Source organism: Spermophilus citellus (genome assembly GCF_964194105.1).
Source record: "Spermophilus citellus genome assembly, chromosome: 18".
In the NCBI taxonomy this organism is placed as follows: Eukaryota; Metazoa; Chordata; class Mammalia; order Rodentia; family Sciuridae; genus Spermophilus; species Spermophilus citellus.
Window position 1 is genome coordinate 33,696,094 of NC_138200.1, and position 25,115 is coordinate 33,721,208.

General features: G+C 37.9%; 1 protein-coding gene across 3 annotated transcripts in view; it reads right to left on the bottom strand.

The window, feature by feature from the left end:
• Positions 1-549: 549 nt before the first annotated feature.
• MYLK3 (myosin light chain kinase 3) overlaps positions 550-25,115 on the bottom strand; it is a 101,865-nt gene continuing 77,299 nt past the window's right edge. For all 3 annotated transcript variants that reach the window (XM_081273848.1, XM_081273847.1, XM_081273846.1), the window contains 9 exons: positions 24,160-24,265; positions 23,469-23,562; positions 22,881-22,990; positions 21,768-21,909; positions 13,479-13,549; positions 7,801-7,929; positions 5,557-5,709; positions 4,541-4,673; positions 550-3,254 (listed from right to left, as the gene is read on the bottom strand). In XM_081273848.1, the coding sequence (XP_081129974.1) occupies positions 3,195-3,254; positions 4,541-4,673; positions 5,557-5,709; positions 7,801-7,929; positions 13,479-13,549; positions 21,768-21,909; positions 22,881-22,990; positions 23,469-23,562; positions 24,160-24,265 (998 nt within the window). In that variant the 3' untranslated portion in view covers positions 550-3,194. The remainder of the gene's footprint in view (positions 3,255-4,540; positions 4,674-5,556; positions 5,710-7,800; positions 7,930-13,478; positions 13,550-21,767; positions 21,910-22,880; positions 22,991-23,468; positions 23,563-24,159; positions 24,266-25,115) is intronic.

The window sequence follows — 25,115 nt, forward strand, 5'->3', positions numbered from 1 at the left end:
GTGCATTTTGCTCATGTTCCAAAGAAATCATTGCCAAATCCAATGTTATGAAGTTTTTCCCATTTTCTTCTAAGAGTTTTATAGTTTTGACTCTTACTATTAGATATTTCATTCATTTTGAGTTTATTAGCACATCTACTTTGAAATTACACTATTAAGATGAGATTCTGGTAAATCTGAAATTTCTGAGCCTTATTTATGATTGAGAATAAATTTTCTTTAAAGGCAGGTATTAGTAATTATTTTGATTATTTAGAATGTAGCAGGGGGAGTGGGGAATTGCTGAAAGCAGTCTTGGTCCAAATGCCCTTTTAGGGCAGGAGTCCTTTTTACAATTTTCCAATACATTCACACCCCAGTGATGGAAGATTACACCCCAGTAATGGAAGATTACTAATTAGTAAATCCATCTGTTTCAGTACTGTTTTTGTATAAAAAACTTTTGGAGGCTCAGCTCTATCAAATGTGAAACTTACAATTAAATTCCCTCAATGACTCTGAATTATCTTTTTACTTTTATTCAAATAAAAGTCCAAACAAAGTCCATACTTAATATTAGGTTGCTAATTTTTAGTTGTAAAAGCAATACATACATGTTCATTGCTTAAAAAAGGAAAAATTCAAATGATTCAGAAAGTTATGAAGTAAAAAGTAGAATATCCCTTCCCACTCATCCATTTTTTGGACCATATTGTGAAGTTTTTTGCATATCCTTGAATTTTTAATGCACATATAAGCATATGTCTCTTCAAATGGGTTGATGCCATACATATGTTCTATAATTTAATAATTACATATACATATATATGTATATATATATATAATTTTTTTTAACTGTAGGTGGAATCAATACCTTTATTTTATTTATTTGTACATGGTGCTGAGGATTGAACCCAGGGCCTGACACAGGTTAGGCGAGTGCTCTACCACTGAGCCACACCCCCATCCCATGTTCTATAATTTTTTAAATGAGAAGATGACTTTTAGTAGATCTAGATCTATCTTTAATAGCTGTGAATTATTCTATATGATTATGGCAAAATTTATTTAACTAAACTCAAACTTTCATTGAGTCATTAGCAACAGTGCTATAGTAAAAAAAAAAAATTGTATAAACCTCTGCATATTTGTTCAAGTACTAAGAGATAAATTTCCAAAAATAGAATTGCTACATAAAGTGTGGGTAAAGGTGGAGAAATGACATTTTTCCCACACCCTTACAAACTTTTCACCAGCCTTATAAATGAATAAGGTAGACCCTGATACCTTTTAGTTTCTCTGCCCAAGAATTTCCAATGACTATTTATCAAATGATTAAAGTCCCATTAGAAATAGTTGATACTAGCACTGTTCTAATCTAAAATATTTTGAGGTAAGTACACACCGGCAAGTAGAGAACTAAAAATATCCATAAATCCAAGCTTCATAAAAGCTCCTTTTTTTAATATTTATTTTTTAGTTATAGGTGGACACAATATTTTATTTTTACGTGGTACTGAGGATCGAACCCAGTCCCTCATGCATGGGCAAGTGCACCACAGCTGAGCCACAACCCCAGCCCTTATAAAAGCTCCTTTGAGTTTCAAATTGGGGGCTAAATGTCATATTACCTCTTATACTTGTGTGGATTCATATTATTTCCCAAGGATCATATGTCCTAGAGATAAGAACTGTTGTACAAAGGGAAACTACAAAATATTCTAATTCCTTCTTATAGGCTGCCCTCAGAAAACTTTTTCCAGAAAAATAACTGATACTTAAAAAATAAAACATTTTACCAAATTGCTAGTATTGTCTCAGATAGTTTCTGATGTTTACTTATTAATTGGCCAAGTTGGAGCAGGCCTAGAGGTGCTGACACTGAAAATCTGACCTTCCCTAAGAGGGTTAGCTTCCCAGAGGAAAGGTACAACTTGAGAACTGCAGCATCAGGATAACCTCTCCATCTTTTGTTTCCTTCTCTATACCAAGAAAATTCTTTATTCTGGGCGGGGAGAATCCTGGAAAGGCTGTGAAACTGCTGCATGTCTGATTAAAAATGAAAAATCACTACACCAACTAAACTTGAGAAGGTATTGATAACTTGAGAAGGTATTGGGAATAGCACAAGAATCAAAACCAAAAAAATTAAAAAGAATGTTTCAAATAATAAAGTGTTCCTTTTAATCGCTATAAGTTGGGAAACTGTTAAAATATACACAGTTTAGAAGTTAGTAAATATATTGCTTGCTACATTGAGAATAGTGTTATTTCAGTGAATGGATGATTTCATAAATGCTTACAATAGTGTTTAAAAATGCCCCTACATTTTTTGTCTGTTTACAGTATGAAGTGAAATGTCTTTCTGCCCTTTTCACATGAATTGTCTGTTTAAAGAATGACAACACTGAAAGTAGTATGTCCTTACTACAGCAGTAAGAGAGCAGTTTTCCTTTATTGCTTCATAATGTAACATTCCCTTGTTTCTCTCAGCTGAACATCATTACACTATATTTTGTAGATCAGCTTCCAGGCTTACAAAACCAGAGATTCATACCCAAGAAAAGGGAGTCAGGACGGGACAAAATTAGAAAAGAATGAAGGTATGTAGAGTTTAAAAAACACATTCCAAATTATCAGATTTAGCTGTAACAGTTGATATATTTCAAGATTGCAAATGATACTAAAGAATACACATCCATGTTGATTCTCAAAGGGAGCATAAATTAAAACAAATTTGAGGATTACTGTCCTAAGCCCACATAGTTTGACACTAGAGCAGGAAGTTCAAGATAGATCAAACTTCTAGAAATTCTTGTTTTGGCATTCTTTGTACTGGAAGAGATAATAATAATATATCTTTGTGTCTACTGAGTTCTTTAATCACATTAAGTTTAGAATTTAATTTGATTCTATGCAAAGTAGGACCTTTCCTACCTACCTAAGCATGCCTACGCTTATTGTCAAAAGGAGGAATACTTGAAAAGTAAACACAGCATTTCAAACCTAGTGATCTTACAAGGCAGAAACAAACCTCCTAAGATATTTTCTTTTTAGCCACTTTTGTCCATAAGGCAATAGCCAGAACTTTTTTTTACAAAATAAGAGGAATCAATAATAGTAGAAGGTCAGATTACTTAAAATCTTGAGTCATCTCTTCACATCACCACTGGCCTCAATAATTTCTGGGCCCACTGGAGCAGCAGAGTTGAAGATTAGGGACAAGTTGGAAATTTCCTTAACCTGTTCGCAGCAGCCACCACGTAGAAATGTTTCTTGAGGGAAGAAGTTAAAAAAATAAAAAGAGAAAGCATATTTTTAGACCAATGGCTTTAAGAAGATATAATGACTTAAACAAATCTACTACTTGGGTTTGTTCAGAACAAATTTCCAGAATAATTATAGTCAAATAGTTATATGACCTTAAATGGCATGTTTCAAGTAAGTATGAAGTGAGATGTCTTTCTGCCCTTTTCACATGAAAAGGGGAGCACCCTAGAGCAGTGTTTTTCAAACTGAATCACAACTCACCAGTAGATTGTGTAATCAAATTCACGGGTTGTGGGGCTGGGATTGTAGCTCAGTTGGTAGAGCATTTGCCTAGCATGTGTGAGGCACTGGGTTTGATCCTCAGCACCACATAAGAATAAATAAATAAGATGAAGGTATTGTGTCTGTCTACAACTAAAAAACATAAAAAAAAAAAAAGTTCATGGTTGTGAACAGTTTTTTTCCTTATGAAACCAAATGACAACCAAAAATATAAGCATGTGTCACACTGTTACAGTAAATGAAATAATATTTTGCTTCATCTGTGTCTACATGTGCTGGATCCCTAGATAAAGATTTGGGATTTATTTTGTTTTATTATATTTGTGCTGGGGATCAAACTAGGGCCTTGCACATACTAAGCAAGCATCCTACTAATGAGCCCTGCTTTAGTTTTTTTGCAAGGATCTGAGTCCGTACCAAAATGTTGGAAAGCTACTTGTTTTTGATATATTCTATGTCTATGGTATGAATGAGTTCTGTTATAAACAAATTATAAAATTAGGACTTTCTCAACCCCCATTTCAGTAGCTTGAAAAGTAGGCCTCAAGCTACAACCAGTTAGTTCAGGAGCTTCACTACTATTACCACTGAGAACCTATGCTCAACTTCATTCTGCCATTTCAAGTGTCCATATAACTACAAACTAAAAGTCACATTTATTCCAGTTAGTTTTGGTGTGTAGTTTTGTCTTGTTTTGGTGCTGGGGATCAATCCTCAGTGCTTTACCACTGAGCTATATCCCCAGTCCTAAGTTGCTGAGGTCTTACCAAGTTGCCAAGGCTGGCCTCAAACTTGTGATCCTCTTGCCTTGCCTCCCAAATCCTTGGGACTCCAGGCATGCACCACTGCACCCAGTTAGTGTGTGGTATATTTTAATCAAGTAATGGCTTTTGATATGAATAGATTTTTTCCCCTAAATTATTCAAAATCAAAATATAAGTAAAAACTTAGCTAAAACTCTTACAAAGTACAGAAGATAAATGTTGCCTTTACTGAAAGAAAAAAATACCTTCCATTTTCTCTGGGCCATGTATTTCTGCAGCAATAGTTGGGATTTGAGACGAACTTTGGATTTTGAGGCTTTGGCGGGCAAATTATTCAACCATTCGTGTTTCAGGCATTGTGTGGCACTCATTCTGCAGCTGTGAAATCAAATAGGAGTCAAAACTTTTAGTTGAGGTTACCCTTTCTAGTTGTCCAAAACTTCCATTGGATGGAAGCCTGAGTCAGTGGAACAAATTAATGATTCAGACAGATTTGTGCCATATACCAAAAAGGGAACTCCTTGTTATCTAAAATTTTGCTCCTTAAAATTGCCAGTAAGTTGCCATCAGAATGTTCCCTGACCTCTACAGAAGTGATTAATTTCCACCACCCAGAGAGGGCTAGGAAAATTAGAAGGCCATCTGTACCTCAGATTGCTCTTAATAGGTCAAAGAACCTGACACTTAAAGGAAGATTATTTTTCCTTCCAGAGGATAATGTCAAGTGATTCTTTTGAATTAGAATTATTTTTATTCTCACATAGCCTTTCACCATCAGGAAAAAAACTGAAGATCACAGAACAATAAGCTGCCTTAGAGACCAGATTCTTGAGCCTTACTCCTGGGTCACTAATACTTTTGGTTATTTTCAGTTACTATTTTGTCTGAGTATCAAAAAACACAATGGTTCAACCCATGACTTTAATAAGAGCTGAAGAAGTCAGCGTAGGTTTCCATCACTAAGAAATTAGATATTCAGACCTTTATTCTGGAGAATGATGATTTTTTTCTTGACTTTTTTTTTAGTTATAACTTGGAAATGTGACCCATTTGTAAATAATGCATTTTTATAAAACTCTCCTAGAGCTTATGCTTCTAGTTGTTTTAAAATTGATTTCTTTTGTCCCTTCCTCTGCTCCCTTTATTGTTCTGAAGAAATACAGACTAAGAAATCCTAAAGAAAGAAAGGACTCAACAAGCCAGAACAGCACCCAGATTAGGGTAACCATCAGAATGGTCCATGACAATCAGTAAAGGGTACCTCTTCTCTTTGACAAGTAGCCGGGAAACAAAGTCCTTGGCCTCCTCTGACAGCCCTTCAAAGGTGTCAGCATCGAAATCCCAGCTACAGTTCACAATAAAATTCATGGTTTCTGCATCTGTTTCCCCTAGAAATGGGGACAAACCACTGAGTCTATAAAGGAGAGAAAGAACCATCAGTTTATGGAAGCCACATTTGCTGACACTTCAAAAGAATAGAGAAGAAACATGAGGGTCAAGCAGACCTAACCAGAATCAAAAGGCTTCAAAAGAAAAATACTCCTATTATTTCTTCATAGGATACAGTTCAGCGTGTTTGTTAAGAGAAGGAGACAGAAGGTTTAAAACTTTAGAGGTAGGAATGGTATTTGGAATAAGTTCCCTATCATTCTCACCTCTTTTGTCAACTCAGTACATCCAGAACATAATAATTTTTAAAAATTTTTTATTCTAATTTGTTATATATGAAAGCAGAATGTATTACAATTCACGTCACACATATAGACACAATTTTTCATATCTCTGTATACATAGTATATTCACACCATTCATGTCTTTATACATATACTTAGGGTAATGATGTCCATCTCATTCCACCATCTTTTTTACCCTTTTGCCCCCCCCCTTTCACTCCCTCCCCTTTGCCCTTTCTAGAGTTCATCTAATCTTCCCATACACCCACTCCCAACCCCACTATGAATCAGCCTCCTTATATCAGAGAAAACATTTGGCATGTGGTTTTTTGGAATTGGCTAATTTCACTTGGCATTATATTCTCCAACTCCATCCATTTACCTTCAAATGACATGATTTTATTCTCTTTTATTGCTGAATAATATTCCAATGTGTATATATACCACATTTTCTGTATCCATTCATCTACTGAAGGGCATCTATGTTGGTTCCACAGTTTAGCTATTGTGAATTGTGCTGCAGTAAACATTGATGTGGCTGTGTCCCTACAGTATGCTGTTTTTAAGACCTTTGGGTATAGACCAAGGAGTGGGATAGCTGGGTCAAAAGGTGGTTCCATTCCCAGTTTTCTAAGGAATCCCCATATTGCTTTCCATACTGGCTACAGAATACATTAATTTAATTTAAAAATAGTTTTCCATGTCTCTTCAACAAGCAGGGTCATTCAGATACTACCCTCACCTTGAGCCAGAGGGAAATTGGCTTTGTTAGGCTCCTGCTAAATTCAGGACTGAGTGGCAGGGCAACCTAAGTGTCTGACTCTAAAATTCCCCAGCCTGATGCAGCAGACACAAAGTGCAGGGATGTAGGTAGCAGTAACACAATAATGATGAGAATAAGAAGTAAAACATGACTTTTGCCTCTAAAAAAAATAGCAAAGGGGAGTCCACAGTTGTAGAGAAGAAACAAGGAGACAGAGTCAGAAGTGACAAAGTAAGATGACACAATAGTGTCCAACCTGCCCATCCCCTTGCCTTAGCCTCTGATACATTTCAGCCCCCGCTGACAAAGTACCCGCATTTCTTTTCTGAAGCTTTTCCAATTAAATCTTGCTTTACTAACCAGGAAATTAATTCTACCCTCACATACATACCTGGGATCAACCCGCAAACAAGAACAAATAAAAATTGGTATATAAATAACTCAGTAAGTACTCCACAATGATTCCGGAGTTCCCTGGTAGAATTAAATTTCAATTGCCTGAAGATGGGCCTTACCGCATTGGTTATTTTCAGTTATTATTTTATGTCTTGAGTCTCAAAAACTCAGTGGCTCAACCCATGACTATTAATCCATGACTTTGATAGAGTGCTAAATCCTAAGTAAGCCTTCATTATGAAGAAATGAGGTATTCAGACTTTTATTTTGGGGAATGACAACTTTATATCTTAACTTTTTTCCCCCATATTAGCCTATTATAATTGGTAATTTTTGGGGCTGGGGCTCAGCAGTAGAGCACTCGTCTAGCACGTGTGAGGCGCTGGGTTCTATCCTCAGCACCACATAAAAATAAATGAATAAAATAAAGATATTGTGTCCAACTACAACTAAAAAAAAAAAAGAAATAGGATCCATTAGTAAATATGGTTAACTGACTTGATTCACTCCCTTAACTGGCTATCTTCCCATCTCTCTACCCTACTCTTGTATTTGTGTTTCCTGGGAACACTTCCCAAATAAACTACTTGTGTTCAAGTTTTTGCTGCTCCAAAGGATACCCAGAGTAAAACAGGTGGTCTCCAGCCCCACCTCGGAGCCCCTAAGCACTCACAGCATGTAGGTGATGACTCCCACACTCCACATGTCCGTGGGGAATGAAACAAACTCATAGTTGACAACTTCTGGGGCCAGGAACTCAGGAGTACCAAAATTCACCTTCAGCTTTTCCCGAGGCTTGTACCTGAGAATGAAGAGAAACATGGAAAAAGATGTGAATACTGGGACTAATTCCTGGTGGGAGGAAACATTGTTTGACCCTCTGTCCAGCATATTGCCTGGACCTCACACACCACACATGTGGCTTACAGAAAACCACAATCCTTTTCTAGGCACTTACAGCCAAAAAAGGAGAGAATATCAATACATCTTATTGGGCTATTCAGCTATACGAGTGAGTACAAATGGGATAGAAGATGTTGGGAAGGGACTGCTCTGTCAATGTGCACAAAGTGACTTGAGGGATGATGGTAAGAATTAGAAAAAGAAAGAAGCTAGGCATGGTGGTGCACGCCTGTAATCCCAACAGCTCAGAAAGCTGAGGCAGGAGGATTCCAAGTTCAAAGTCAGCTTCAGCATCTTAGACCTTGTCTCAAAATATAAAAAGGGAGGGGGATATGCCTCAGTGGTTAAGTGCCCCTGCGTTCAATCCCTAGTACCAAAAAAAAGAAGAAGAAGAAGAAGAAGAAAATATTTTGTTACTTATCATTAGGGAATGTAAATCAAAACAACAAAGTGATACCACTTTACTGAACCCCCATAAGTATGTATACCTCATAGAAGGTAGAAAGGAAGGAAGGGAATTTCAACTAGATTGTAGAAGTACTAGAAAATTTATGTTGGGAATGTAAAACAGGGCAGCCCTATGGAAAATAGGAAGGGAGTTACCCAAAAAGTTAAAAAATAGAATTACCATGTGATGTAGCAATTCCACTTCTGGGTAAGTAGATCTGCAATAATTGAAAGTAGGGTTTCCAAAAGATATGTATATACCCATGTTCATAGTAGCATTATTTACAATAGCAAAAAGGTAGAAGCCACCCAAGTGATCATTGGCAGATGAATGAATAAAGAAAACAGAATATTATTCTGCCTTAAAAAGGAAGAAAATTCTGGGCTGGGGATGTGGTTCAAGTGGTAACGCGCTCACCTGGCATGCGCGGGGCACTGGGTTTGATCCTCAGCACCACATAAAAATAAAATAAAGATGTGTGTCCACCGAAAACTGAAAAATAAATATTAAAAAAAAAATTTCTCTCTCTCAAAAAAAAAAAAAAAAGGAAGAAATTTCTGATACAGGCTTCAACATGGATGAATGTAAAGACATGCTAAGTGAAATAAACTAGTCATAAATACCATGTGATTCCACTGATGGGAGGTAACTAGAGCAGTCAAATTTATAGAAACAAAATAAAATGGTGGTTACCAAGGGTTGGAGGCAGGGGAAAAATGGGAAGTTATTATTTAATGAATATAGAGTTTCAGTTTTAAAAGATGAGAGAGTTCTAGAGGCTGAATGCACAATAATGCACTACTACAGTTGTACTACTGTACACTTAAAATTAAGATGGTAATTTTGGGCTGGAGATGTGGCTCAAGCGGTAGCGCGCTCGCCTGGCATGCGTGCGGCCCGGGTTCGATCCTCAGCACCACATACAAACAAAGATGTTGTGTCCGCCGAGAACTAAGAAAAAATAAATAAATATTAAAATTCTCTCTCTCTCTCTCTCTCTCTCTCTCTCTCTGTCCCCCTCTCTCTCACTCTCTTTAAAAAAAAAAGGTAATGTTTTCAATTATCTTATCCTAAATGGCAAAAATTGTATATTTATTTATGATGTATAGCATGGTGTTTTTGGTATATGTATAGCTTTAAAATAGCTAAATCAAGCTAATTAACATGTACCTCACTTATTTTTATGTGGTGATAACACTTGGAATCTATTTTCTTAGCAATTTCAAATACACAACATATGTTATTAATTATAGTCACCATGTTGTTCTATGAATCTCTTTAACTTATTTTTCTTCTCTCAAATTTTGTTATCTTTTTTTTCCCCCTGTACCGGGGATTGAACTCGTGCACTCAACCATTGAGCCACATCCCCAGCCCTATTTTGTTCTTTATTTAGAGACAGATCTCACAGAGTTGCTTGCTTTTGCTGAGGCTGGCTTTAAACTCACGATCCTCCTGTCTTTAGTCTCCTGAGCTGCTGGGATTATAGGCATAAGCCTCCATGCCCAGCTGAAATTTTGTATTCTTTATCCAATATCTCCCCAATGCCACTAACTCTCCCCCTAGTAACCACCATTCTATTCTGCTTCTATAATATCATCCTTTTTAGAGTCCACATATTAGTGAGCTTATGCTATATTTGTTTTTCTATGCCTGACTTATTTTACTTAATATAATGTCCTCCAGGTTCATATATTTTCAAATAATACTTCCTTTTTTTAAGGTGAAATAGTATTTTATTTCATATATATTCTACATTTCCTTTATTCACTCATCCAATTATGGACATTGGGTGGTAAATTTTATATTATGTGAGTTTTTAAAATCATGATTCCCAAAACAAAGAATTAGAAGATGTTATGGGCAAGAAGTTTAAGCAAAGCTCGAAAGAGAGTTGATGGCTGAGTGGAAGAGGGTGGCAAACTGTGCTTTTTAGAATCATTCTAAAAGGAAAAGAAAATCTCTAGTTAAAATTTAGTGGGTACTTTCTGTCAGGTACTGTGCTAAAATTTTTACATACCAATATTATACCTTTCATTTCACAATAGCCCTATGAAATAGGTAAGGTAAGGTTATTGTCTTCATCTTATAGATGAGTCAATTAAGAATAAAATGAGGGCTGGGGATGTGGCTCAAGCGGTAGCGCGCTCGCCTGGCATGCGTGCGGCCCGGGTTCGATCCTCAGCACCACATACCAACAAAGATGTTGTGTCCGCCGAGAATTAAAAAATAAAATAAATATTAAAAATTCTCTCTCTCTCTTTCTCTCTCTCTCCTCTCTCACTCTCTCTTTAAAAAAAAAAAAAAAGAATAAAATGAATCAAATAATTATTCTGCCAAAATACCCTGTTTCCTTCAAACCACTTTCTAAAGAATCTTCTCTTCCAATTTACTGGGATCCAGGTAAATACAGACCTAGGGCCAATACAACCTACATTCATCCAGGGAAAGAACAATAAGGGGGTTGATGGGATTTCTACCAAGAAGCTTAGAGAGCATGTAAACCCTCCTCTGGCAATCCAATCTTCCCCTGTACTAGCAACTGGCCCAATACTTTCGGTAAAGGAGGAAAAATGAGAGGACCAGCCTTCCTCTCAAGAAGAGAAGGCCTATTCTCTCAACCCCTAGAACTCACCTTCCCAGATGGCATTATCATTCCCAATGCCTCATTGTGTCCCTTTCACTAAAAGTATAATATATTCAATGACTCCTCCCCATAATGTTGGGGTTGGCCATATGAGTTCCACCCAACAGAATATGGGTGGAAGTGACATTGGACCAATTCTTATCTAGGCCATGAGAGCTTGTCCTCTTGCTCCTCTACCATTATTAATATGAGAAGTGAATGAAATACACATGGAGCTGATGTGACCTCACTGATCACATCTTGGATCTAAGCTCAGCCTAGATCAACTGACTCTCAGCCAGTGGTGTGGAGATAAATGTTTAACAATTAGCTATTAGTTTATACACACACACACAAAAAAAAAAAAAAAAAAAAGCCCTGATTTGTAGCATTTGCCAATTACTGGGGTGTAAATACTAATTTCCTATGGCTGATTTCAAGGTACTATGATAAAGTCAATAATTGAAGACTTGGGAAGAGCTGCTTAATTGCTCACCATTCTGGAGTATTTCTACCATACTGCTATAAGAGACATAAATAACCTCAGGAGCATAGACTGTAGTAAAACAATTAGGTAGGATTTTTTTTAGTACATGTATCTTAGTTTTTAATGTAATTTCTTTAATTATAAAGAAATTTAATTTATAGTTTTCGTTTTAATAATAGCTGTGTTTAACAGCTGAATTACAAAATTCCAACTAGTACAATAGGTTTCAACTGAGTTAGGTTTAGTATACCATTACCTGAAGTAACTCACAAATGTGTATATGAGAATACATCATCAGGGGATGTGGAGAATAAGAAAAATAGTAGAATGAAACAGACATTATTATTGTATATATGTATGTGACTATATGACCAATGTGATTCTATAATATGTATACTCAGAAAAAAGAGAAATTATATCCTATCTATGTATGATACATCAAAGTATATAAGTGCATTCTACTGTCATGTATAACTAATTAAAACAAATTTAAAAAAAGAATACATCATTGTTGTTTTAAGAATACATCATTGTTCTCTGGCTATTCAGAGAAGACTTCCCTGACTCCAGAGGTGGTTGCTTCTTACTCTCAGTTCACAGGGTTTTGGGGTGGTTTGTAATACAGCAGTATTGTGACAAGAGTTAATCTATGCATTCACCCCAAAACTGTGTCAAAATATCCAACAAAACCCTCCCTCCAGATTCCTCTATGACCATAGTCTGATATAGGAAGTCTCATAGCACTTGGAGTAAGCACCCCCTTGCCCTGCTCAGGACCTGATAAAAATGATTTTGTGTTCTAATTCCAATTTGAACCCTGGTCTGGGAGCTGGGAGACTTCCAACATGATGGAGATCCAGCTTAAACAAGATATCTCCCATCCTGTTCTCATCCTTTACCCTTAACAAGTCATTACTTAGATCCACTGATGGCTTCATTGTCCAGCTTGGGTTACCCTGGTTTCCTCTTTCTGAATGCTGGGGCCTCTGAAGATTTCTGTATACCTCTACTCTGCCAGGGACTGTAAATCTAAGCATCTTTCAAATCCCCATCCAAAAGTACAACAGCTTTTTTATAGTTCGTATTGTCTTTATAAACATTTCGTTATTCTGAAGTATAGAACATGCTTTCTGAACCTGCATGCTCTCCCCACAGAGCTTTTGACTAATTTTTGGTAAGTTGACCTTCAGCCCTTTTCACTTCCCTACCAGGTTCAACTCAATAGCCTATAGGATAACATGTAAATTTGTGAACCTAACATTCATTACTCCTCATTTAGCACCCTCATTTTCTACCATATCTCTCTCAGACCAGCCTGCTCATACACAGCATATACACTTTTCTGGTCCCATAACTCACATTGTCTCCCCTGCCTCCACCAACTCTCGAAGCTGCACCAAAGTCTATTATGTGCACCTCCTCCCAACTATTCAGTGATGTTATATTGGTTGCTTGAAATTAGCAAAAATTGGTAAACATTACAAATCAACCTTACATCCTCTCACTTTCCACCTCTTCAGCTGGTGGTTAAACATTTGCCAGCACACCATTGCTCACTGTTAACAAATCCTATCCATCCATGCCTTCTGGCTATTCAGAGAAGCCTTCCCTGACTCCAGAGGTGGTTGCTTCTTACTCTCAGTTCACAGTGTGTCACTGTAAATACCCATGTGGTAAATGGTATCTGACATTCTTTTTTCATTGTAGTTGGACACAATACCCTTATTTTTTAATTTTTTTATTTTTATATGGTGCCGGGGATCGAACCCAGCATCTCATTCATCGCACATTCTAGGCGAGTGCACTACGGCTAAGCCACAATCCAAGCCCAGTATCTGACATTTTGAGGAGTTTTGTCAAAGTATCAAAATAAAATCATCCCCTTACCTTCTGGCCAGCCCAAAGTCAATGATCTTAATTTGGTGTCCTGTCTGATTTACACACAGTATATTCTCTGGCTGAAAAAGAAAAGAGAAGTCTGCTTAGCTCAATCAGCAGCTAAGGAGGTCCACAGCTCCCATTTACTTGTCTATAGGCCTCAGTTTCCCAGCCTTCAAGAGAAATTAATGATTTGGGGCAGCCCTACAAGGGTTATATAATGAAAATAAATGAAAGGGGCTGATGAGCCAAAAGGATTGGTTGTAGAGTATGAGAAACTGGAAGACTTCTGCCTATACAAAAGGCCAGCCACTGCTCAGCTCCAGCCACTGGCCACTGGGCAGACACAACTGTTAATCCTTAGAAGGAGCCAAAAACATGGGGTTTTATATGAAAATTCCATGTTTTTAAATGTCTACAACCAAATCAAACTTAAACACATTCATTATGGGTGGGAACCAAACAGAACACTTCTGTGATACAGATTTGGGTCACATGCTGCTTGTTTGAGACTGTTGGTTTGAAGTAATGGTTCCCAGCCCCAGTTGCCCATTAGAATCAAGGAGTTTTGAAAGTCCCAGTGGCAGGCCCCAGCCCTGGCCCATGACAATGGCATCTCAGGGATGAGACTACAACATCACTCAAGGAAAACAGAGCTGCTAAATGTCAACCTGCCATTTGGTGGCCTTGACATGCTTTTACTTTTAGGTCTTTCTGATCAGCTCCTAGACGCTTAGGTAGCCTGAAACAATGCTTGCTGCTTGAACATGACAAATTTGGGATGGTGGAAGAGCTGAGTAAAGATGGAGGGCTTAAGATAGAAAGGACATAGAGACTTAGGGTCCAGTGCCTGAGGTCCAGGCACCCATTATCTGATTCTGTAGCCCTAAATGAGTCCCTTCCCATTCCTGAACCTCAGTATCTTCATCTTTAAAATGGGAACAAGGGCTGGGGATGTGGCTCAAGCGGTAGCGCACTCGCCTGGCATGCGTGCGGCCCGGGTTCGATCCTCAGCACCACATACCAACAAAGATGTTGTGTCCGCCGAGAACTAAAAATAAATATTAAAAATTCTCTCTCTCTCTCTCTCTCTCTCTCTCTCTCTCCTCTCTCCTCCCTCCTCTCTCCTCTCTCACTCTCTCTTTAAAAAAAAAAATGGGAACAATACCACTTCCTGCCTATATTCCTGGGAGAGTCAGAGGATCAAATGACATGCAGGAACACTTCACATCTTCTAAAGCAAATGTCAGGTATTGACTTTCTCAGCAAAAGAATCAACTGTTTTCTGTTATAAAGTGTGCAATTCCCCAGAAAGGTACAGAAGATTGATATTTTAAAAATCTCTGTCTTCTGGATCTCGGTCTAGAATACCACCATCCAATATAAATATAACATAAGCCACATTATTGAAAGTTTTCTGTAAAAACAGCCAGTCGCAGTGTAATCCCAGCAGTTTGGGAGGCTGAGGCAGGAAGATCTTGAGTACAAAGCCAGCCTCAGCAAAAGCGAGGTGCTAAGCAACTCAGTGAGACCTTGTCTCTAAATAAAATACAAAACAGGGCTAGGGATGTGGCTTAGTGGTTAAGTGCCCTTGGGTTCACTCCCCAGTACCAAAAAAAAGTAAAAAGTAAAAATCCCAGGGGCACTTAACACTGAGCCACATCGCAAGCCTTTTGTTATTTTTTATTTTGAGACACTGTCTTACTGAGTTGCTTAGAGCCTAAGTTGCTGAGACTGGCTTTGACTTGTGAGCCTCCAGTCTCAGCCCCCTGAACCAAAATTCACCACTTTAAAATATATAACTCAGTGACTTTTAGTATAGTCACAGAATTGTGCAATTATTACCACTAATTCTAGAACATTTTCATCACTTCAAAAAATAAAACAAGGGCTAGGGTTGTAGTTCAGTTGTGGAGCGCTTGCCTCACATACATGAGGTACTAGATTCTATCCTCAGCACCACATAAAAATAATTAAATAAAAATAAAATATTGTATCGATCTACAGCTAAAAAATATCTCAAGAAAATTAAAATAAAAATCATTCCCATCATAAGACACTGTCTATTCTTTCCTCCCCCTCAAATACTGGCAACCACTAGTGTTGTTTCTTTGGATTTGCCTATACTGGACATCTCACCTACATGGAATCATATAATATATATGTGGCCTTGGACATCCAGTTTCTTTCACTTGCTATAATTTTTCAAGGTTCATCATGTTGTAATATATATCAGTACCTCATTTCTTTTCATGGCTAAATAGTATTTGCTATATGGATGTGTGCTACATTTTATCTCTTCATTGGTTAATAAACATCCAGGTTGTTTGTACTTTTTGGCTATTAAAAATAAGACTGCTAAAAACATTTGTTTACAAGTTTTCATGCTGACTGTGTTTCAATTCTCTGAGACATATAACTAGGAGTAAAACTGCATAGTCATAAGGTAATTCTATTTTTTAACATTCTTAGGTACTGTCCACCCAGCTCTTTTTTAAAAGTAGATGCACAATTTTATAACCCACCAGTAATGTATGAGTTTTCCAATTTTTCCACACCTAACCATCACTTCTTATTGTCATTTCAATTTTCTATTTTAGTCAGTTTAGTGGATATGAGGTAGTACCTCATTGTGGTTTTGATTTACATTTCCCTAATGACTAATGGTATTGAGAATCTTTTCACATACTTCTTGACCATTATATGTCTTCATTGGATAAGTGTCTATTTAAATACGTTCTTCATTTTTAAAGGTTTATTTGCTTTTCTATTATTGAGTTGTAGGAGTTATTTTTATATTCTAGGTATAAGTCACTTATCAGATATATGATTTGGAAATATTTTCTCCCATTCTGTGAGCTTTCATTTTACTTTCTTTTTTAAAAAATTTGTTCTAGTCAGTATACATGACACTATAATGCTCTTCAATTCATTGTACACAAATGGAGCACAATTTTCCACTTATCTGGTTGTACACGAAGTAGGGTCACTCCATTCGTGCAATCATACATGTACCTAGGATAATGATGTCCATCTCATTGCCCCATATCCCCTCCCATCCTTCCCTTTTGCCCAATCCAAAGTTTCTCCACTTGTCCCCTGCACCCCACCCCCCATTATGGATTAGCATCCACTTATTAGAGAAAATATTAGGCCTTTGGTTTTGGGGGATTGGCTTACTTCTCTTAGCATGATATTCTCCAACTCCATCCATTTACCTGTAAGTGCCATGATTTTATTCTCTTTTAATGCTGAGTAATATTCCATTGTGTATATATACCACAGTTTCTTTATCCATTCATCTATAGAACGGCATCTAGGTTGGTTCCACTGTTTGGCTATTGTGAATTGTGCTATTATAAACATTAATGTGGCTGTGTCCCTGTAGTATGCTGTTTTTAAGTCCTTTGAGTATAGACCAAGGAGTGGGATAGCTGGGTCAAATGGTGGTTCTATTCTAAGTTTTTAAAGGAATCTCCATACTACTTTCCAGATTGGTTGCACCAACTTGAAGTCCTACCAGCAATGTTTGAGTGTGCCTTTTCCCCCACATCCTCGCCAGCACTTATTTCATTTCACTTTCTTGATGGTATCCTTTAAAGCACATTTAAGGTTTTTTCCTTAGATGAAGTCTAATTTGCCCTTTTTTTCCTTTGCTTATGCTTTTTTAAAAAATATTTATTTTTTAGTTTCAGGTGGACACAATATCTTTATTTTATATTTATGTGGTACAGAGGATCAAACCCAGTGCCTCATGCATGCTACATGAGCACTCTACCACTAAGCCACAACCCCAGCCCCTCTTTGCTTATGCTTTTGATGTCATATCTAAGTAACCATTGCCTAATCCAAGATCATAAAAGATTTATTCCTGTTTTCTTCTAATAATTTTGTAGTATTAACTCTTACATTTATATCTATGGCCCATTTTGAGTTAATCTTGTTGTGAAATAAGGTTATAACTTCATTTGTTTTGCACATGGATAATCTAGCATGGTATCCCAGCACTTTTTGATAAGACTTTTTCCCACTATCATGGCACCATAGTCAAATCAATTAGCCATAAATGAAAGGGTTTATTTCCAGACTCTCTGCTGAGTTGCATTGATCTATATGTTTAACCTTACTCCAGTCTTGATGTCTCTAGCTTTGCAGAAAGTTTGGAAACCAGAAAATATGAGTCCTCCAAACCTGGTCTTTTTCAAGACTGTTTCTGCTATTTTGAGTCCCTTGAATTCCATCTGAATCTTAGGATCCATCCATGATTTTTAGGATTATGTTGAATCTGTAGATGAATTTGGGGAGTATTGCCACCTTAACAGTATTAAATCTTCCAACTTATGACAATGGAGTACCTTTACATTTATTTAGGTCTTCTTTACATTCTTTCAACATTTTTTTGTAGTTTTTGGAGTATAAGTCTTACATTTATTTTTTGTAACTTGTTCCTAAGTATTTGATTCTTTTGATACTATTGCAAATGGAATTGTTTTCTTAAGTTGACTTCTACATTATTCATTGCTACTATAGAAATACAATTGTTTTTTTATATATCCTGCAACATTGCTGAGTTTATTAATTTTCCAGTCTTTTCTCTTTAGGATTTTTCCATATACAAGACCATGTCATCTGTGAATATAAATATTTTATTCTGTTCCAATAAAAATGACTTTTATTTATTTTCTTCCCTAATTGCTCTTGTTAGAACTTCTAGTAAATTATTTAATAGAAATGGTAAGAAGAGAAATCCTTGTCTTGATATGAACTTAGAGGGGAAAGCATTCAGTCTTCTACCATTAAATATAATGTTAGCTATAAAGTTTTTCAGAGATGGTCTCTACCAAATTAAGGAAGTTCCCTTCTGTTCCTATTTTATCATGAAAAAAATGTTGATTCATCAAGTGTTTTTCTGAATCTATATAAATGATCATATGTTTTTGTCTTTTATTCTATTTTGATTTTTATATGTTAAACCAACCTTGAATTCTTGGGACAAATTCCACTCCATTATGCGTATTCATTCTTTTCATATGTTGATATATTCCATTTGTTAATATCTTATCTAGAAATTTTTATATCAATCTTCATAAAGGTATAGGTTCTTTTCTTGTGATGTGTTTGGTTTTGGAATCAGGTTACTGACCTCATAAAATGAGTAATAATAATTTTTATTCCTCTTTCATATTTTAAGTTTGTGAAAGCTTGGTATTGATTTTTCTATAAGCATTTAGTAAAATTCACCAGTGAAGTTATATAAGCCTGGTCTTTTCTTTGTGGGTAGTTTTTGATTACTTATTAAATCTCTTTAACTAGTTATAGGCCTATTTCTATTTCTTTTTCTTTTTTAAAATATTTTTTTATTTGTAGATGGACACAATATCTGTATTTTTATTTGTTTATTTTTATATGGTGCTGGGGACCGAACCCAGGGCCTCAGGCATGTGAGGCAAGCATTCTACCACTGAGCTACAACCCTCATCTATTTCTATTTCTTCTTGAGTCAGCTTCATTACTTTGTATCGTCCTAGGAATTTGTCCATTTCATCTAGGTCATCCTTTTTATTTTTCTAAGGCCAGTAGTGATAGCCTATTTTATTTCTGATTTTAGTCATTGGGTGTTCTCTTTTTTCCCCACCTCAGTCATATAACTAAAGATTTGCTAATCTATTGACTTTACAAAGAACCAACTTTTGGTTTCATTAATTTTCTCTCGTTTTTCTATTTCATTTATTTATGCTGTAATTTTCATTATTCCCTCACACTGCTTGCTTTGAATTAACTTGACTTTTTTTTCCTAGTTTCTTAAGGTGGTAGGTTAGCTTATTGATTTGAGATCTTTCTTCCTTTGATTGTTTTCTTTTTTAAAATTTTTTTATAGTTATAGATGGACAGTATGCCTTTATTTTATTTGTTTATTTTTATGTGGTGTCGAGGATCAAACGCAGTGCCTCATGCATGCTAGGCAAGCATTTGCCACTGAGCTACAGCCCCAACTCCTGTTTTCTTTTTTTTAATAGAGTCCTGACGTCAAGCAATCCTCCTGGCTCAGCCTCCCAAGAAGCTGAGACTACAGGTGGTTGACACTATATCCAGCTATTTCTTTCTTTTTAATACTGATATTTACAACTATAAATTTCCTTCCTGGTTTAGATATATCCCATCAGTTTTGCTATGCTGGTGGGGTTTTTTTTCCATTTTCATTCATCTCCAAATGTTTTCTAGAATTTATTTATTTGAATAAAATATTTTATTTAATTCAATACATCCAAAATAGTAACATTTCAATAGGTTATAAATACTAAAATATCAAGGAAATATTTTCCATTCTTTTTTCACATTAGTTCCCTGAAATTCAGTATTTTTTAAAGACAAATATGTTTGTTAATTTTTAATACCTTTATTTTGTTTATTTTTATGTAGTGCTGAGGATTGAACCCAGTGCCTCACATGTGTGAGGCAAGCACTCTACTGCTGAGCCACAATCCCAGCCCCTGGAATTCAGTATTTTAAACCAAAGAATTCATCTCAATTCAGATCCTAAGTTTTCATCAGAGCTATTTTATTTGTATTTAGAGTCCATGAACTTTGTAGATAAAAAATAAACCCAAGTTGTTCCAGACATACTACTAAAAATTTTCCAATAACTGAATCAAGTATCAGTTTTTAAATTAAAATTAATAAACTTAAAATCTTATTCCTCAGTTAAACTAGCCACATTTCAAGTGCTTGATAGCCACTGTATTGGACAGTGCAGCTCAGAAACTCTTCCACCATTTTTAATCCACACAATACTCCTAAGAAATAGTTATTCTTTTTTAAAAAATATTTACTTATTTATTTTAGTTTTAGGTGGACACGATATCTTTGTTTTATTTTATATGGTGCTGAGAAATGAACCCAGTGCCTCATGCATGCTAAGCAAGCACGCTACCACTTGAGCCACATCTCCAGCCCCGGAAATAGGTATTCTTATTCAGGTATTCTTATTCCCCATCTTGCAATTGGTGAGCTCAAGGAACTTTCCCAAGTTTCACAACCAGTCAGGAGAAAAACCAATGTGTCCCATCTTGTCACTGGGAAATGGGCCTTGGTAATTAACTATATTATTGGGGTCACAGAAATTGCCCCCAAAGCTGGTTGGTCTTTGACACAGAACTACAGAGCATATTCCTAAGCTTTCTGTAATTTTTTACCCCACAGAGAAAGATGGACCCAGAAGCCTTGGCATTAGTACTAATGAGCAGAAGAAGACTGAGGCCAGTTCCCCAGCATCTCTGTTATTTTTCTGAGTATCCTAACCTAACAGTTAGATGCCAATTAGGAAAAATGGTCAGAAGGAGCAAAGCACAGCCCTACAGATGCATCAAACCACTTCCCATCTTCTACATTGAAATTCTTTCCCTTCTTGAAATGAGTTGTAGAGAAACACCCTCATGTTTGTCCAATGGAATGGAAAATCACAGAAATTTATCTAACTACCATCCAGGGACTTTGCCTGGGACTTTATGTACATGTCACACCAAGAACACTCCTCAGGGGACAAATGAAAGTGTAATATGTTTATTCAATGGAATATCACATGGCCCTTAAAAAGAATGGGGAAAGATGTCTACTCTGTATTGTTGAATTTAAGTAAGCTTAAGCCAGGCATGGTGGCACATGCGTATAATCCCCATGACTTGGGAGGCTAAAGCAGGAAGATTCCAAGTTCAAGGTGAGCCTCAGAAATTTAGTGAGACCCTGTCTCAAAATTACAAAACAAAAAAATTTAAAAGGCTGGTGATATAGCTCTGTGATAGGGGTAGAATACCCCTGGATTTAGTCCCCAATACCACCTCTGCAAAAAAAAAAAAAAGGAAGCTCAAAACCAAGATACATATATATATGATCCTTTTTGTGTATATTTATAGGTTTGTGTATCATGCTATGTTGCTCATAGAGAGCTCTCAGTGTGGAATGGGAAGAACTTCTATACTGTGTATTTGATATACATTTAGAATATGTAACCTTTTGAACTTTTAAAAAATTAATCTTAAAGATATTTTTAAAGAAAAAAGTTATTGTCTCATTTAATCTTCAAATAATACTTAAAAAGATACAACTATCCACAAGTTACAGATGGAAAAACAGAGGCTCAGGAAGTTGACATGACTAGTCTGCTCTAGGCTCTAGAACTAGAAAATATGGGAGCCAGAAAGGGAAACCAGGATTATCTATTAACAGAGCTCTCAGTGATGGGATGGGAGTACATCAGAGGCTCAAAACTGGGCTCCCACCTACCACATCCCTAGAACTTACCTTGAGGTCTAGGTGCAGAATGTAGTGCTGGTGGAGGTGATGCACACCCTCGCAGATCTGCTTGATGAACAAGACCACGTCCAGTTCCGTCAGATGGTACTTTTCATCTGTGATCCGGTCAAAAAGTTCACCCCCATCCACACTAACAGAGGAAAGGGAGAGGCAGGCAGCTAAATAAGCAAAGTTCTCAAAGGATTTGCCCACCGTTTTTGCCAAGGACCAAAAGACAATGGCCTAAGAGAACACAAAGTTGTCTGTATCCCATGGGTCACAGGGCTACTGCCACTGCCATCTGAGTTTTCTGGAATACCTGTGTTCTAGCCCATTCCTGGCAAAAAGTATGGGATGGTCTTCCAGATTGATAATCCCTGACTCTGAATAATCTAAATCAGGGCTGCAAACTCTTCTACTTAGTGGGGAGCCAACTAGTTCCTAAGTGGCAAGAAGCCTTAATGGGCAAATTTGACCGTATGTGAGATAAAAATTTTATGAAAACACACAATCCTTAGTCTTTTGTTTTTCTTTTGATAGAGACACCATATGACAAATGATTTGCTCTCCTCAGCCCTGCCGAAAGCAAAACAACCACATGAGCCTAATTCTAAATGGCCTCTGAGACCATAACTTCAATGCCCAGGGTAGTGGGAAATGGTAGGCATTGCGGCAAATGAGTGGCTGTCCTGTCCACAAATGGCAGTCACTGAGAGCTCCAGCTCACCGTTTCTAGCAAGGAATGCAGGCCAAGCATTACTAGACTCTTTTCGTTTTCAAGAAAAGCCAGATATCTAGATTTTCCAATTTCTATTACCTAAATTTCCCAATGTAAACAACTCATTCAAAATCAGCAAAAATTCTTTAGGTCAAACTAACAAAATATCTGCAAGTTAAATCAGGCTCAGTAGCCACTTGTTTGTAACAAAATGGCTTTGTCCTCCATGCCCCACACTGGGGTTCAAGCAGCCAAGCCAGAAAAAAAGGGGGATTGCATGGTTGTCTGTGTTCCAGTGAGGGGAGGAGAGACAAAGAGCTTTGCTTAGAATAAACAAAGGCTCTAAGATCCAACCTTGCACCTAACCTGAGGAGAAGCCACTGCCCCGTGTCTATGACACTCACTACTCCATGACCAGAGTAAAGCTGTTCTTGCTCTCAAAGGCATCATAGAGCTGGATTAGGTTCACATGGCTGAGCTGGTTCATGATGTTGATCTCATTCTTCACATCCTCCTTGTAGAACCAGAGGAGAAAGAATTTGCAAGCAAATAGGTCAGAAAGAGGAGAGAGCTGTACCTCCCAAGACAGACAGACAGACACCCCTCATCCTTTTTGAAAAATATCCTATTGTCACACCAGGTCTCCTTGCCTCACCACCCAAACCAGGGTTTTGCAATAGGAAGGACCTAAATTTGATTCACCCATTTCAAAAGATACTAAACCCAAGGCCCAAGAATTAATGAGCCTTATTGCCCAGGGTCCCACAGGCCTCTTGGCAGAAGCCATGCCATGACCCCCACATGTAGGCAGGTGTGTCTGAACTGAGGAGTGTGAGGTGACTGCTGAGTGGAGTATAGGAGTCATGGGAAAGAGGCAAGAAAGTTAGCAGCTTCCCTACTCAGTATGGAGGGGCAATGTGGGTGCAGGGGGCTGTGAAGGAAGTGAGGGAGTCCTGAGCTTGGCTAGAAGGATCTGCTGGCAGATGCCTTACCCGGTCTTTAGCACTCTTCACTTTGATGATCTTGGCGGCCAGTGGGAGATCTGTGGACTTCTCTGTGCACTTGTGAACCTGGCCAAACCGGCCCCTACAGACACATGAACACAGCAGGCTGAGAGTACAAGAAGCTCACCCCACATGTGGTAAGCCATCTGTCCCCTGAGCTTCCTGGTCCTACTCCTTCCCCCCCCCACACACACATACCATTTGCACTATCCTAGTCATAGGCCCCACACCACATGGGCTACCCTGACATCTAGAAAATAACCTGATGATCCCCACTATATGATCTACTCTACACCCTAAGGGAAACCCTCCCTGCCCTACTCCAGTACTGCACCCCAGGGAACATGCCTCTCACCACTCCACACCACATGAGCTATCCTGCACCAGAGAGGGCATACTCACTGCACCTATGTTGGATCTCCTTCCATCTCCAAGATGCTCCCATATCGTACCACATGGGTCCCCCTTCACTTCCCCTCATCCATACAATGTGGGCATCCTGCACTCTAGGGATAGTCTCTTCACCCCATTCTCATGCTCTAAAGGATATCCCATTCCTGGCTTTGGTTCAATTAACCAGTTCCTGAGAATTACCTAGCAGTGCCCCAGTTCATTCTTCAAGTGGTTCTGCCCTGCTATTCCTCCTCCCACCCCTTATCAAGGCAGACAGCCTACCTACCCTCCCAAGACTTCATGCTGGCACACCATGTAACCTGCTGAGATGGAGGTCTCCTTGACACTCACCACCCGGTGTTCAAAAGGGGCTGGTGGAGCTGGGCTGTCATCTGTTTAGGAAACAAGAGATCGGTGAGTTTCCTATATGCAGCCACCCATCCCAGACCCACTCAATTACATTTGGTTTACCAGGTAACAAGCCCTTTGCCTTTCCTACAACCCAAGGATTTGAAAGCCCCTTCTCAAGAATAATCTTACTTGAGCCACCCATTTGGCAGAGAAGGAAGCTGAGTCTCAAAGAGGTGAGGGGACTGGTCCAAGATTACATAGGGTGACAGTGATAGGAGGCAAACCCAAGTCTCCTGGCCACTAGGACAGTGCTGTTTGCAAGGTCAAGACATTTTGGCAGCCTGCTCATGAGGTCTAGAAGGGGAATCCTGGATGGGTTAGTGCAAGCCTGCAGGAAACAGTGCATACTGGAAAGGTTGAGCGAGCAGAGTTTAAGGAGGAGACTATTTTTAAAGGCAAAAGAGGGCTACAGAGATCAGAAAAGATGATGTGATAGGGAGGCAGCTGTAGAAATAAACACCCCATCCTTTCTCTTCTCTCACCTTCAGCTGATTCTAACCAAAGGCCAGACAGCCTGCAATGGAGCCCCTAAGAGGCAGCTCCAAGGGCACAGGTGGATCTGGAGGAGAAATAAAGGATAGCCTATACTTGGAAAGATCAAAACTAATGACTTAGGGTTTTCTTGTCCTTCAGAGGTGACAGGAATTCCTAGAAATGTTTCATGAAATAGAGTAAAGAAATAAAACAGAATCCAGAATATGCATCAAACACAATAACATAAACCAATTTGTACATGAAGGGCTGGAAGATGCTGAGGCAGGAGATCAGGGGCTTGGATTGGCATTTGTTCAGAGCTTGTCATAGGAGAATGCTGCTGGCTCTCTGGCTGCA